We start from the raw sequence: 16,930 nt of genomic DNA on the forward strand, positions 1-16,930 counted from the left end.
GGAAAATGCAACAATGATTACTTTTTTTTCCTGTAATCTGATGATTTTATTTCATAAGAATATCAAAGAGAAAACATTTTACTGTACTCAAAAATACTGTTTGTGTGCACACTGGGGCACACTGTATGTTGTGTGCCCCATAGATTATCCAGTGGGGGAAAATCGGTCACCCAGAGGCAGCACAGCAGTTAACATTACCAACATACAGGTAAGAGTATGAGAAATAAAAAAGTACTGTTGTGTACAGCAAAAACATGGCAAAAGAAAAAAACAAAACAAGAAGCATCAACAATATCGAGCAACGTTAGGCAAAAACAAATATTTTAGGTAAAAACAAATATTGTCCATTACAGTCAGTGCGTCATAAGTGTCTCACCGTATCTTGTCATAAAACACATTATAGGACCTGGTTTGCTAGGCTCATGTTGCAGTTGCCGTTTACTGTGTGACCCAATTCACATTTCTGTTTTATTTATTATTTCAGAATAAATCCCCATTTTTAATGCCACTCAGTGTCCAGTGTTGAGATTCATGTGTTAACTATTCTTAAAACAAACAACAGAACGATTAACTTTTTTCAAAGCAATTTAATTAATTTAACTCAATAGAGTGGAATGTCAGACATTCTTTTCAAAGCAATTTAATTAATTTAACTCAATAGAGTGGAATGTCAGACATTTTCCTAACAACTGCAATAAAAGACTACAGCACTAAAAGTGACAATTAACCGTCTGAAGTATGTATCCCTGAATTCAAAAGGAAGTCACACCACACCACAGGCACTCCTAGCCTCGCAAATGATTTTATTGACTCAGAAACAAATGAGGCAGTGAGGTCAGGTTTAGTGTAAATCGCTCTGGCAGCGCTAGGGTATCCCGGCTAGCATCCTAAGAGAGCATTCCACATCATTGTGGTTTGTTGCTGAGCAACCGGGTCATCGCTGTAGTCCAAGATGTTGCCGTCCCACATGCCAATGCCCCTCAGCCCTTTAGAACTGACCAATCCCGCTTTGGCACAAATGCTTTCCGGGTCATCGTACCACACCTGATGAATCTGTCCTTTCTTATCCTGGGTGGGGGAGAAAAAAATAAATTAATACATTTTGCACCCGTTTGAATAGTATGAATCCACCCATCGAATGCACAGGAATTACTATAAATGTCCCCCATCGTATGGGCTCAGACCTTTTTGTGTACGGGAGGTGGTTACTGCCCAACAATAGCAACAATGACACCCTCTTCTGGTGTATAGGCTCTCAAACTTGTTGGGAATGAATTAACCAGGACAGGAGTGCTTTAATTTATTGCACCAAGAAGGGGTAAATTTACTGCGTTTGGAAAGTGTGGTATCTTGGGTAGACATTGCTACAAGACAATTAGCCCTTACCATGAATGACTGCTGGTTTTGTTGCACTGTAATTTATTACAACTTGCCTGAGACACAGACAAACAAGGCTCCAACTCAGCAAAAAAGACAAATAAACCATATAATGGGCGCCTACTTGCCCTGCCAATGAAGGAGCTAACGCATGTGCACTAGTACTCTTTTTAGATTGAATGTAAACTGACAGGACAGATTCATTTACAGTTTTGTCATTTAGGCATTCAGCAGACGCTCTTCCAGAGTGACTTACACGTGCAAATTCAGAGTAAATGGCACAAACTCTCGTCAACAAATGACAGTCACACAACAGTTTTAAGAAACTAATCATTTTATCATTTGTATGGGAATATAAGGCTTGTCGCATATCAAAAACTCTCCTTCAAACACCTACTGACATGATGGGAGGATTGAGCCTACCTGTGTTCAGACGTGTGAACACAGGTAGATCAGTGTCCTTGCTTTGCACCGTAAATAAATTGTCAAATTAGACATGTTTATGGAGAATATCCCACAATTTGAAACCATACCAGAGAGTAATGCTTTTAATAAGCTCTAGACAAGACTAAACAATCTGTCTCTCTTTTTATTATTCCTTTATCCACCAACCACTTGAAAGCACCTGTATTAGATAACTGTTACACAGTGATGTGGGGAGAAGAATTATGACCATATCTGTATTGTTTGTTTTTATTTTATTTTGTTATGAATGATACGTAGCTTGTGGAGTTGGTTCAGTCAGATATACTCAAACGGGTTCATGCTGATGTGTGTCTGCTGTTTGTGTTTGTTTCTGGACATTTTATTAACTAAAAGCTATAACTTTCAATAAATATATTGTTTAAAAAAAAAAGAAAAAGAGGCATGGCATTGGGAATAGAACTGAGCGATGAAATAAAAAATACTTTATTTGAAAGTTTAGAGAATATCACAGGATTCACATCTGAAGATCAAAAGACATTAATGCTTGGGAATGGTTGCAGCCAAGAAAAGTCTATTGGACTGTTAGTTACCCACCCTCCCCTCCTGGTTATAAGAAATGGTTGAATGAGATGATTGTAATCATACAGATGGAGAGAATTCGATTTCACAGATCTAATCTAGACAAGACATTCTCAAAATATGGACTCCATTTATAGACCTAAAGGGATTGGTGAAAACATAAAAGGCAAATGAATATAGAAACATAGGTGTGTAAGCTGAAAAGGCTGTAATGTCTGGCAGTTTTTGTATTTGTTCGTCTGTTTGCTTATTTTGTGTTACATTGTCTTGATTTTTGTATTCCTTATTGTCAAATGTGTCATTATTATTTTCTTGTGTCTTGGGGGATTGTTTTGTATATTGAAATTTGAAAAATAAAAAATATATAATGCCATACAAATTGGTGACAAGAAGAAAGATCAGACCCAAAGTATGTGTGTGTGCTGTAAGTGACTACCTCACTTCATAAATGATTAACCTTACCTTGTAATTAAAATATGGTGCTTGCTGCTGTTCGTCCCACAGCCTGCCTGACATGGAGTTATTGAGCTGCTTCATGATCCAGCTGTATGGTTTCTGTTTACCAGCTGCATCGCTGCACGGTGCATCACAAAATGGGACTTCGGGTATAGAACACACCCCGCCCTGATGGGTACAAGAGTCTGTGTTCAATTTTTATATTGTCCAGAACAGCTGAACAGTACAGTTCGCCTTACTTCCTAATACAGTATGTTGTCAGAATCATCCAACAATGAAGTACCTGCACCTGGACAGTGTATTTAACAAATATGTTGCGTATCCGTGGAATCAATCTATGGAATGTAAAGTAAGGATAGGAGTGTGTGTGATGTTTGGCAAAATGTTTAGGAGTAATATAAACATGTTTGTGTGTGTGTGTGTGTGTGTGTGTGTGTGTGTGTGTGTGACGCAACTTGGCCTGTTGTAGCGCCACCATGAGGCTGATTTGAAAACTATCAAGTGGCATTTCTTCCTATTAAGCCTAGTGGGAATATGCATGCAGTGTGTGTGTGTGTGTGTGTGTGTGTGTGACGCAACTTGGCCTGTTGTAGCGCCACCATGAGGCTGATTTGAAAACTATCAAGTGGCATTTCTTCCTATTAAGCCTAGTGGGAATATGCATGCAGTTTCACCGCAATTGGACACTGCGTTGAGGAGTTGTGGCGATTTGTACAAAACGGGCTACTCCTGAAAACTTTAGAAGCCAATCGTAGCTAATCAGGATGGATTATTATGAGAAATCAAACAAACCCGTCTTGATCACATGACTATATGGAGAGCATGTGTACCGATTTGTGTGAAATTTGGATAAAATCGGAAGGAGTAATAGAAAATGTGTTTTACATATGTCGGCCTCCTGGTGGCGCTATAAAGAGCAGATGTGAAAAATTCCAGGCAAAGGTTTTTCCTTGGCCTCTAGGGAGTGTGCGTACAAGGTTTTACACAGATCGGTGCAGTTATAGGTAAAAACACTTATCGGCCAGTTATAGCACCACCAGAGTTGAAAATGTTCAAGTGGCATTTCTTCCTTGGCCTAGTGGGAATGTGTGTGCCAAATTTCACGGAACACGATGTGTTCATGATTTGCAGCATTTTGTTTGAAACGGAGCACTCCTGCGAACTTTGGAATCCAATCTTAGCCAATCAGGATGGAGTCTGAAAAATCTGAAAGACCCGTTTTGTTGAATGGCTCTAGAGAGACTGTGTAACAATTTGCGTGTTGTGTCAATGTGAGAACTTTGGGGCAGAGGTTCAGCTGCAGAGGTTCAGCTGCTGCTGCACACATTCAGGGAGTGTGTGCAGAGTATGGCTGCGATCAAGCCAACGGTGCCAGAGATTAGCTGGTCATAGACGGACGGACGGACAGACACACGGACGGACGGAGTGCAAAACATACTTTCTCCCCATGCCTTCGGCCTGGTGGAGACAATAGGGACTTTAAGCAACGACGGCTATGGCAACCGGAAATGGATCAGTGCTCGATACATAAACCTGCTTACTGACTGTCGCAGCCCTTCTACTACGGCAGAACCAACACTTACACGTACAACACCATGTCATAACCATGTTTATTGAAATTATAGCTGTCATACATTTACACCGATTGCTCCATCACCTCTCTTATGCTGTGTAATGTGTTGGCATGCTCTGAATGAAGAAATAACACTAATACCATATGTCATATTAACCCTGTTTATTAAAATGGTTTTAAAAGATTGCTAATTTGCTCCAGCACCTTCCTCTTTCCACTGCTGATCAATTCATGTCCAGCGCATGTAAGATTAAGCAATATCGGCAAGTTAGCTGATGCGCGACGGGGTGTTTAAAAAAAAGTGTTTATGTTTGACACATGCTGCATAGACGCGTCACCATGGGAACCAATGTCACCGACGGTGATTGCGTCATAGCCGCCGTACTTCCGCCTAGCGGAACCGTCCTGAAAACAGTCGTTGCTTAAAGTCCCTAATAAGAAGAGACACCCCTACTTCACAATATGAACTGTTTGTTGGAAAAAAGATCTTACCTGGGTTAGGTTGAGGCAGGGATAATCATAGCCATACCAGGGTACTCCCATTACAAGCTTCTTTGAATCTATCTCAAGATCCAAATATTGGGAATAGTCTGTTAAGAAAGACCACAATATGTTGCAGACATGTTTAAGATGAGGGTAATTTGTAGTCCAATGTATCTGACTTCAACCAGTGTGATTCATTCCAACCAACCATTCAGTGTTTGAGGGACTGGAGCATTGGCCATGGCAATGCAATCACCCCAGATCTGACTCTGCTCATCATAGGACATCACAAATAGAAGGTCGCAGGACTCCGCAATGGCAACATAGTCATAGCAGCGCTTGTCTATGCAGTTTGATGACCAGGCAACATCAAATGAGACCTAATGGTCGGGATAAGGTAAATACAAAATGATGGAAATGTTTAACCTATGGAACTTAAATTAAGATGGGTTTAATGACTTGCTGAACTACTGTGGAACTTTGCCTTGGCTCCATTCATAAGTGTCGTAATTCAAAAATAACTGGTTTGGCAACAGAAAGGAATGAGGAACAGACTGATGATAGCGGAAGTCGTAGTACAGTATATTGATCTACAGACAGTAGCTGCCTCTATAATAACTTCTATACTGCAGGTGGCATCAACTCAACTTTAGAGGTTCAAATGACAAAAGATCTCCTCCACCAACTAAAGGTTAATTGTTGTGCAACAAGTACTTAGCAGATGACAATTCTCAAAATGTTGTTTTCACCTGGGAACCTGGGATCTCCCTGTGAAAGACCTCGGTGGTCTCTTTGACCAGGGCAGTCAGTGCATGATACTGTGGCGAGCCGTCTTCCACGGCTTGTTCAATGTCTATGTTGATCCCATCCATAAACTGACTCTTAGCCAAGTTGACCTTCTCTGTGATCCATGCCGTCCTGTTGTCAGGGTCCACCATGAAGGAGAGCGGCACGTCACCTACAGTAGTCACAGCAACATAGTGTGAGAAAGTGATGAGCCTATGTCAGTATAAAGTCAGATACAGCTTCATCACTGATCGACCTTGATCGATGCGCTGAATCTTGCCTAACCCCAGCGGAGGAAACATAGTCAAACAGTTAGAGAAGCATAATGGACATATACAGTATGCACTGGGAACTTGTGGTCTAATTTGAGCTAATCTCTATGATTAAACTTGGTCATAGTGTTTCTGGTTGTTTTTATATCCTAGGGGTGATGGTTTTTACTGGGAAAGTTAAATAGGCCCTTTGTGAAACTGAAACTCTCGTTTCGAGAGGAGACCAAATAATAGTAAGAGAAATCTATGAAAATCTGGGAACTAAATCGTTACCAAGAAATCTCTTCACCAATGTGTTTCTAAAGGTGTCTAATAACATGTACTAAAAGTTTGAAATTCAACTCCTGTGGGAAATGTGAGTTATTAGCATAATATGTGACCATACCCATAACATCCTATATAAGGCAAAATTTCATCATTCTTTAAGTAGCATGTGACATATGAAACTAGGGTGTTTTCATGATTCTGAATCCATTCCAAGCATTCGTTTTGCACAAAAAACACTCCTTGGGAGGAAAACGGCCATAGCCGTCATCACAGGTCAGCACATTTGGTCAAGTGGATATGGCCTAATTTAGCCCAAGGAGTGTTTTTTGTGCAAAACTAATGCTTGGAATAGATTCAGAATCATGAAAACACCCTAGTTTCATATGTCACATGCTACTTAAAGAATGATGAAATTTGGACTTTTTTGCCTTATATAGGATGTTATGGGTATGGTCACATATTATGCTAATAACTCACATTTCCCACGGGAGTTGAATTTCAAACTTTTAGTACATGTTATTAGACACCTTTAGAAACACATTGGTGAAGAGATTTCTTGGTAACGATTTAGTTCCCAGATTTGGTCAAATACCTGATAAAATGCCCTTACTATAAGGTTCCATTTGGTTACCAACACTCCCATCATTTAACTGGGGACCACCTGGAACCCCCTCAAGGACCACTGGTGGTCATCGGACCACTGGTTGAGAACCACTGCCATAGCGAACAACACATGTTGTTATGTAATGATGTTAACACTTCATTAACACAATAACGGACATATAGTTGCTATATGTTTATGTGTTGATACTAGTATACTGTATGTGTCTATAGGTTATGCATGTTGTACCTTTGAGTACTACTCGTGCTCCTTTGGAATGAGCATAACACATGAGTGCAGCATCATATTTGCCAAATGTGGCCACTGTTGTCACCATGCTCCAATTGTATGACTTCCAAGTGTCCCCACCTACATCAAATACAAACACCTGAAAACAGCCAACACTATAGTATTAAAGGAGCATTCAGTGATTTGGGTGATTTGGAAAAATACCCGGTCCACCCGGTAACAAGATGTGCACACGCTCTACAGTGGGGGAAGTACAACAGACCAACAGCATGTGCACCAAGGCCCGCCCCACTCGATCATGATTGGAGGAAGGCCCCTCTCATCCTGATTGGATGAAGGCTTTGCCACCCAAAGCCCAAACCGAAACTAGGGTTTTTTGACCCTGGGCCCTTTCTGAAACCAGTCCCTTGACTTGAAGTGCTCTCGGGAGGTTCCCTCGTCAGAAAGTGCCCCTCCAGCTGAATCAAGTTCCCTTGATTAGGGTGCTGGGTATAAAAAACTGTTTGGAAATACACTCGCCCTCCTTGTGCAGAAACAGGAAACAGACACCATCCGTTGCCATGGTTACCATCACGCAATTGTGTTACCTGTTATTTTGTTTGTACAGTTATATTGCATTGTATCGTGTATGTTTGTGACATGTGGATTTCATTAATATGGAAAAAGGAAATACAGCGTGACTGTCAAAAATGACATGTCATATACATCCATGGTGTTTATAAATCATTGTGTTAAAAGTTGTTTTGTTTGTGTGGTTTCATAACTTTCATTTATAGTTTTTTTCACGGTGGGGTAAATAAAGAGCCCTTGTGAACATCAGTTGGAGTGTTGTCTATTCTGCATCAGATGAAGATTGTTTAGGAGGAGTTTATTTATCATTTATTTGTGGTGGTACTTACATTTGTAGGTTGCGGTTTCCATGCGGACAGAGAACAGGGCTGCACAAGGCAATCGAGTCTAGATCGGCACAGACTCGCTCTTGAGGGCTTTATAAGCCACTTCCACTCAAGGCTGCTTGGTTTCGGACGACACTTAATATGGCGCAGCCTCGCGTGAACGCGCATATCGAGGGCAAGTGTGTAGAGCGAGTGGCGAGGAGCTGGTTTCAGAAAGGGGGCAGGGGCTCACTGGGGATAGGGAGGAACTCCTTATATGGTCAGCACACTTTATAGTAGGGAGGATTATCCAAAAAATAAGAAAAAATAAGTTATATTTGAATTAAGTGAAATCACTGAATATACCTTTAACAGAGATGGTATACACTATGATACAGAATACAGATCACTGAACGTTCCTTTTCAAAATTCCATGAGCATGTAGTTTAAAGCTGTATACAAATGCAAACGATAGGCCTATCTCACAGCCCGCTTTCCACGCCCACTTCCGGTAAATAGTGGTGTCTTTAACATGAGCATTTACACTTTTTTTCTCTGGAGAATCTAAGTACATTTTCTAATGTAAAAATGTGACAGACCAATATTATTATGAAGCAAACAAGATGGTAAATCAGGTCGAACAGATAGAACAAACCTTACCTTGAGAAAACAAAAGTTGTAGACTTCTTAAATTTCCTCGGTTAACATGTAGTGTCTATGGAGTGACGTCACGCTATCACCACTAACCCCGAAAGGGGGCGTATTTAGGGGGGCGGGGAAATTCTGTGAGATAGGCTTATTGTGAGTGAGGTAAAATCTCATCACAGCAATCCTGTCATACACTGCTACACATGGGTCCTCATTCACAAAGGAGAAATACACCGCAGTGTAACGTATGCGTAAACAGATACTAAATATCATCGTATTTCTCTGTCCGATCACGCTGCGATTTGCTCCCGTCGTATTCAGGGAAGATGGTGTAATCACTTCATTTGTGCGGATCGCAGAGTGTAGCCTTTCCGCATTTTTCCCAAGCGATTCGCCTGGTGTCGCCTGGTTAGAACGCCCATCCCACACCATATAAGGCAACAGGAAATATCGAAATACGTCATCATAGCCTGCACCGGGCTTTAAATTATATACAACAGCCGCGATGAGCTTGTAGAGCAGTTAATTTTGACAGGCGGGTCTCTGCATGGACAGATCTTCAAGCAAACAGCGCAAGTTTTGTATATAATTATAAACGAAACTTGCCAACTTGGCACGCATTGCTTCACTCCTTGTTAAATGTCAGAACGTTAATAAGTTAACTGATGTTACAGTTACTTTCACATAATGAGAAAGAAGTTAATTTGTATTGTTCACCACACAACCAAATGCTATATTAAAACTCGGCAATGATAAAAGGCCCTATTGATTAGTCTACTGCGGTGATTGATTCCCTGCCCTGCACTGTCGGATTTGGAAAGCAAATATATCCGGACATGCATGGACACAGGACATATTTTCTTTCTTTTTTTTCTTGTGGGATTTGGACTTAAGGCTATATTTCATCCGACCCAACTACGTTGTATGTTTCCTCAGCTGCAGCCAAGAGTTGGCTATTCTGTGTGGCGTCCGCATGTGATCAATATACATATTATAAATTAATACCACGACGCAAATGGAGGCAGATAGGTGCTTGCAGCAAATGCATTTAGGCCTACGTGAAACTTGAATTGGCTGAGTCTCTGTCAACATGCTGATCAGCGAGTTACAGTGGTAATAATAATCATCATCAACAGCCTTTCTTGTCTGTCTGTCCGTCATGTTTGTGAACAAGCGCGAGTGGAGGTGAGCTGGCTTAAAACTATGATATGACTGGCCGACTTTCAAACACGCTGATGCCATTCATTCAAATAGGCTAATGTGGTCTTCTATTTTTTTATATAGGGCTAATCCCCCCCCCCCCACACACACACACACGCACCGACAGTCAGACTGACTCAAAGGAGCTCCATAACGAAACAATTTAAATAGGCCTATACTGCAGACATTACTACACTAAACAACGTTGGATTCGTACAGTGCAGAATGCAGATAAGTGTATGTTCTTATTATAATTGTGAGTTTGTTTTTTAACATGCAGCGCGAGTCCGCGAGACTGCGAGAGCCGATCTACAAGCTCACAGCAGTAGAAAGCTGTCAAGTGAGCAGCGCAATCGCGCATGCTAGAAATATCCTAATAAATAAATAAAAAAGGTGTCGGGCTTGCAGGGGCAGTTTCTGTATGGCACTCTAGGCTAACCTGCCTCTAGAATGCATGCATTTAGGCATACAAGTGATACTTGGCTTTTATATAGGCTATATTTTTTTTATGTGCGACCAATGTTGGGGACACATGCCTACATATTTTATCTGAGATTTGGGGACTTTTAATTGATTCAGCATGAAGACTAAAGCCTTCTTAATAAATCTACGCAAGCCGTACACGACCATGAGAGGTGGCGCAGCTTTCAGCGGAATTTCCGACCAACCCACGTCACCGTCAAGTTCACGTTCAAGTTCATGAATTCCCACGTAATGTGGGAATCCACGTAAATGCCTGTCCGCTCACGCTCCGCTCACGTAACGTCACTTTATGAGCGTAAACGCCGTTGTGAATGAGGACCATTATGATTAAACATGAAATTGGTGCAGTTGCAGTTATAAGCTATGGCTAATCAATACATTGAAAACAAATTCAGTTCCAAGTTAATGATCACATAGCACAGTATGTGTTCTCAAACTTTCTGGACACCTCGCTGCAGGGAAGGAAACCTAACTAACCTATTAACCAGTGGTCCGTGGAAAGTAACTAAGTACATTTACTTAAGTACTGTACGTAAGTACAATTTTGAGGTATTTGTACTTTGTACTTGAGTAATTCCGATTTCCAATACTCTCCACTACATTTAATTATTTGACAACGTATAGCCTAGTTAGCCTACTAGTTACATTGTAGATTTTTATTATTATAAAACCTACATTACCCACTTCAGCCCTATATACATTTTGATCTGCTATTTTCAAATGATTATTATACATTTGAAAACTTGAAATGAGACATTCTGCATAAAGAGTACTAGAGTAGGCGTATAGTCTACTACTTTGGATACTTTTCAGTATACTTTGATGCCAATATACTTACGGAGCAGTTCTATATTGCAGTGTATTGATACTTTTACTTAAACTACTTTTTCCATCACACGAAAGAAACAGCAAATAGGCTGTCAGTGTCAAGCAAAAATATGTGTGGATTGTGGGCGGTGCTTGCCCTGTCTTGTCCACTGTCCAACAAACCATTCATTTCGAGTTTTCGACCGTCTGCCAGTGCCTACTGTACTGTACCTCAAAGTCCCGTTCGTCGCGAATTTGATGGCAGAGTTCCTGGCTCTCACATGGACAAACGTCTGCCCAGTTTGAACATAGATATGATGTCACTAGACACAGAACGAACCACAGCATTTCAGTAGAAATCCGGTGTCGTATCATTTCGACGGTTTTACTTTTAGCCTTTAGTACCACTGCCAAGTCAGACAGGTCTAGGCTACTGACGAAAACTATAACCGCGATCGCGTCACGAGTCGACTTTTCTATCTAGACGAAGTATGTGAATCACATGATTATGGGAGGAGTAAATGGGACACTCTTCATCCAACGCGCACTGCGGCGCACATGACATATGATATATGCTCATGTTTTAATAACTAACTGTTAATATAACTGACTTCTCTATTTTATCTAGGCCTAACGTAATAAACAGTGCAGAGTTGACTTGAAGATCGCCATGTCTCTCTCTCTCTCTCTCTCTCTCTCTCTCTCTCTCTCTCTCCTTTTAACTCGTCCCCCTTTATATTAATGATTATAAATATTAATATAAATATTTATGGCACTCACATGAAGTGGATTACATGATAAAAAAGCCTTATATTTTGTGCTGCCTTCAGTCAGTCAGTTTTGTATTTTGTTATTTAGCACCCCCTGTGTGTTGTTTTGTGTAACTGCATTTAAGTCATGTCTTAATTGTTAATGTCACCAGGACATTCTGATCATTGGGATCAAAGCACTTCAACAGGTGTGTCTAGTTAGTGCTCTTAGTGACAGCAGGTCAGGTTAATTAGGGCAGAGTGCAGAGCTGATCATTTCTACATGTACCAAGCTCAGAGAAGGACATGCTGTTTCTGCTCTCTTCATTTGACGTTTAGATCTTTGATAGCATCGTTGGTAAGAGTGCAAATACTTTTGATGTTATTATTTATACATGTTCTTACAATTAAGAGACATTTGTACAAGTTTTGTGAAGATTTAATACAGACACTTTGCATATTTAGGTAACAATGTTTGTACCTGCTTGCATTACTAATATGTGCTGATACATTGTATTGTGCAACATTATACTTACCGTAGCCTATGTTTGGGAAACATTTGGAAGTTTGTGTAACTTTTATATTGTTTTATGATTTACTCATACTCACCGTATTTACATTGTACTTGCATTCATGTGATTTGTACTCATTATGATTGTATGTATGTTTTATTTCTGTCAGTTTTACCCTACTGCCAGTGATTACAGTAAAGACAACTGGAACGTCTTTGTTGGTGTGATTATTGGGGATGGAGTTTATCTGCCTGCCGATTCATGCAAGGCGTGTGAAGGGGACAGGACATATTTGCCAATGCAATTTAAAAAAAAAATAAAGATTAAAGATTAAAAACAATATATGAATAGGCCTACAATAAAAGCACTTTATTCTCGGACAGGTAGGTTATCATTATTTATATTAGGTTATCAATATTTATATCATAAATATATTACATTTATATCATGCGCAAGTAATGATATTATATAATATTTTAATAATTTTGGAAATCTCTATGGGAAAAATGAATGGAGTCTGGAATGAAAATGGCCACCACTGGGCGTGGTTTTCTGGCACCAATGAAAAATCTGTCATTCATTTTTCTCATAGAGATTTACAAAAATATTCAATTATCAATTATTTTAAGCCTACAATCAAGCCATCCAAGAGGTGAATCATGGCCATTAAACCTTTGATATCTATATCTATAAATGCACCAAGTCTCTGTCTGTGTGTAATCCACGTAACTCGGGAACCGTTCGCCCCAAATTCAAATTCAACACACATGTGTTCCACGTCACCACAGGGGGTGCAGTGCCCGGTGTCGAGTCGGGCGGACCCACGGTTGTCCAGAACCGCCACAAAAGGCCTCTGCCCGGGCCTGGACAGGGCCCCTGCCCAGGGTACATGGAGGCTGGCCTGTTATGACATCATTCTGACGTTTGCATAGACTGCATATTTGGGCATGACTGACAAAGAACTCCATATGGGCATAAAAGAGACACAAACTGATTTGGGTGGGCCATGCATTTCCAACTTGCATCGTTCCAAGTAGGCCAGTGTCCAATGAGCACCGCTGTAGAGGCCCCACGGGCCATGTTATGGTCATGAATCACCAGGATACTGGATGGTTTGATTCTAGGCTTAATAATTTATATAAATATTTTTGTAAATCTCTATGGGAAAAGTGGGGATGTTGACAGAATTTGGAAAAGCGACAGGTCAGGACATACCAGCCTTAATTCTTCAGGGTCACAGTCACCCTGGTGAAGGCCTGTGTGCTGACTCCAACACATTTATACGGGCGGCTGTGGCTCAGGAGGTAGAGCAGGTTGTCCAATGATCCCTGGGTCGGCGGTTCGAATCCAGGCTCCTCCTGTCCTCATGTCGAAGTGTCCTTGGGCAAGACACTGAGCCCTAGGTCCTTTCTGAAACCAGTCCCTTGACTTGAAGTGCTCTCGGGAGGTTCCCTCAGGAAGTGCCCCTCCAGCTGAATCAAGTTTCCTTGATTAGGGTGCTGGGTATAAAAAACACTCCCCAACAAATAAGCCCTTTCCACACCTAAGCGCAAAACGGTCGACAGCCACGCACTTCTTAAGCTCTGCGCAGCTTAAATTCCGAGTTTTTAGACAGGTGGTGGATGGAAAAGAAGCTCCACCTCCGCGGACTTTTTGCGTTTCCGGGAATCTGGCCGTCGCGCAAAAAACAGAGGAAACAGACACCATTCGTTGCCATGGTTACCATCATGCAATTGTGTTACCTGTTATTTTGTTTGTACCGTTATATTGCATTGCATCGTGTATGTTTGTGTGACATGTGGATTTCATTAATATGGAAAAAGGAAATACAGCGTGACTGTCAAAAATGACATGTCATATACATCCATGGTGTTTATAAATCATTGTGTTAAAAGTTGTTTTGTTTGTGTGTGTTTTTCACGGTGGGGTAAATAAAGAGCCCTTGTGAACATCAGTTGGAGCGTTGTCTATTCTGCATCAGATGAAGATTGTTTAGGAGGAGTTTATTTATCATTTATTTGTGGTGGTACTTACATTTGTAGGTCGCGGTTTGAGGTTTCCATGCGGACAGAGAGCAGGGCTGCACAAGGCAATCGAGTCTAGATCGGCACAGACTCGCAGACTCGCTCTTGAGGGCTTTATAAGCCTCTTCCACTCAAGGCTGCTTGGTTTCGGATGACACTTAATATGGCGCAGCCTCGCGTGAACGCGCATATCGAGGGCAAGTGTGTAGGGCGAGTGGCGAGGAGCTGGTTTCAGAAAGGGGGCTACATTGCCTCCAATGAGTTGGTTGGTGTGAGCTTGCCACCATTGGTGTGTGAATGTGGGAAGTGAGGACGCTGGCGTCGACTGTTCGCCGCTTCACCTCCCAATATATGAATGAATGAACCATTGTAAAGCGCTTTGAGCACTTGGAATAAAAATGCAATTCATTATATGCCACTGTGCCTTTTAACCCCCACAAGAACAATGTCTTAGCCACTATGTCTTTTGCATGAACTTTCATCTTCCAAAAATGCATAATAATCCCCTCTTTTTTCTCCAACACCCTGGCCTAGGTAATAGTTTACTTCTGTGTACAGCAACTTGCTCATCAACAAAGTCATCGGCTTATAAGACACACAGGGAATGCACAGCCAATGTTGTAATGGCATGTACTATACCTGTACTATTAATAAGAATGTTAATAAAGTATTCAATCAATCAACCAATCAATCAATCAATCAATCAATCAATCATAGTTTGATTTAAATGTTCAATGTGATGTGTTGTCATCAGTGTTGGGACCGTTACTTTTAAGTAACTAGTTACAGTTACTAGTTACATCATTTCAAAAGTAACTTAGTTACTTTACTGATTACTTAAACCAAAAAGTAATGCGTTACTGTGAAAAGTAACTTTTTCTTTTCTTACTAAAAGGACCCACAGGAACGTGCTCAGGGTGCCAGCCTGGTTCCGGTGAGCCGCCCCACGTCCAAAACGGTCAAGAAATGACAGAGTTACCGTGTGGGGGTCCCCGGAACATCCAGACCCCCAGGAACACGCCCAGGGGGCCGGGCCGGTTCTGGCGAGCCGCCCCGCATCCAAAACGCTTGGTAGAGAAAATATGCTATTTCCGTGCTCAGACCCAGGGACACAGGGACACAGCCAGCCAGCCAGGGACACACATAGCTGTCTATATAGGAGTGGTTGCACCACTCAAAAAGAAAAAATCACACCCGTGTGAACTGAGTGGTGTAATATAGCCTGTCTGACGTAATGAAATCATGTCTGACGTAATGAAATCACACCCGGGTGAACAGGGTGAACATAGCAACCATGCTCATTTTTTCTGCACTAACAAAGACAGTTGTATGAAATCACACCCGGGTGAACAGGGTGAACATAGCAACCATGCTCATTTTTTCTGCACAAAAAAGCCAGTTGTAGGAGTGGTTTACACCACTCAAAAAGGGCTCCCAGTGCTCTTATAGAGCACCGAAGTCTGACGTCACTTTCAGTAGAGGGCGTCAATACACAGGTTCATGTATTTTTGAGTGGTGTAAACCACTAAAAAATGAGCATGGTTGCTACGGTCACCCAGTTCACCCGGGTGTGATTTCATTACGTCAGACATTACGTCAGACCACAGCTGATCAGGCTATATAAGACCTTACACCACTCAGTTCACACGGGTGTGATTTTTTTATTTGCATTGTAATCTCCATGGGGGATTTCAGGTTGCTTCATATAAGAACTGTGTTTGAAAAATAAACCGACAACCCCGGCCTTTCTGTCAGGGGAGTGGCTGTGCGTCGTTAATGATGTCCATTCATATTTGATACAGCCAGTTTCTGGAGAAAATGGAATAATGTGGCCGCAAAAGCCTTGAAACTACATATGAAGGCAATGTCGCTGCTAATATACGTCACGTCCAGCTGTCAACACATTGCGTTTCTGAGATTCCTCGTTGACGTAAGCTCAGCTGGTGGTGACTCGACTCGTACTAACCACGAAACATTAAGTATCAATAAATGTAATAAAAGTAAACGTAATTAACATTCAGTTTCTGTTGTGCGACGGGCAGATGCAGCCACCAGCCTACCCGGAAATGTAGCCTCTGGGTTGTTTGGCTCGTTTCTAACGCTTATTTTGTTACTATTTGGGTATATTTGTACATTTCGACCTTCAGTCGATGCTTCATATCCATATGAGTGAAAAGGCCGGGGTGATCGGTTTATTTTTTAAACACAGTTCTTATATGAGGCGATCTAAAATCCCCCTATGGCGATTACAATGCAAATTAAAAGTACACGAACCTGGGGACTGACGCCCTCTACTGACAGTGACGTCAGGACTTCGGTGCTCTATTGGTGGTGGTGGTTGTCATGCCTTATGGTCATGCCCCGTTCACCGTTCCCTCAGTTATATGTTCCCATTTCCATCACACCTCAGTTTAATCCCCTCAGTTTAGAGTTGGACAGTGGTATTATGGTAAATGGTAAATGGTGCATTTATATAGTGCTTTTATCCAAAGCGCTTTACATAGACTGTGCATTACATTCACCCATTCACACACACATGCATACACCGATGGCAATGGAAACC

The 16,930-nt window shown here is 41.4% G+C and overlaps 1 protein-coding gene across 2 annotated transcripts; it reads right to left on the reverse strand.

Moving 5' to 3' along the window:
• Window positions 1–786: 786 nt before the first annotated feature.
• ctbs (chitobiase, di-N-acetyl) lies at window positions 787–14,435 on the reverse strand. Of its 2 annotated transcripts, none has more exons than XM_079505971.1 (7): window positions 14,378–14,435; window positions 7,070–7,208; window positions 5,644–5,852; window positions 5,103–5,274; window positions 4,904–5,001; window positions 2,845–3,006; window positions 787–1,068 (listed from the first exon to the last, which is right to left on the reverse strand). In XM_079505971.1, exons 2-7 carry the CDS (start codon window positions 7,155–7,157, stop codon window positions 880–882), a joined length of 918 nt encoding a protein of 305 aa, XP_079362097.1. In that variant the 5' UTR covers window positions 7,158–7,208; window positions 14,378–14,435; the 3' UTR covers window positions 787–879. The 2 variants fall into 2 exon arrangements, with proteins under 2 accessions (XP_079362097.1, XP_079362096.1); XM_079505970.1 differs by lacking the exon at window positions 14,378–14,435 and adding an exon at window positions 11,314–11,566.
• Between the last annotated feature and the right edge of the window lie 2,495 nt (window positions 14,436–16,930).

Source organism: Electrona antarctica, assembly GCF_951216825.1.
Source record: "Electrona antarctica genome assembly, chromosome: 7".
Taxonomy (NCBI): domain Eukaryota; kingdom Metazoa; phylum Chordata; class Actinopteri; order Myctophiformes; family Myctophidae; genus Electrona; species Electrona antarctica.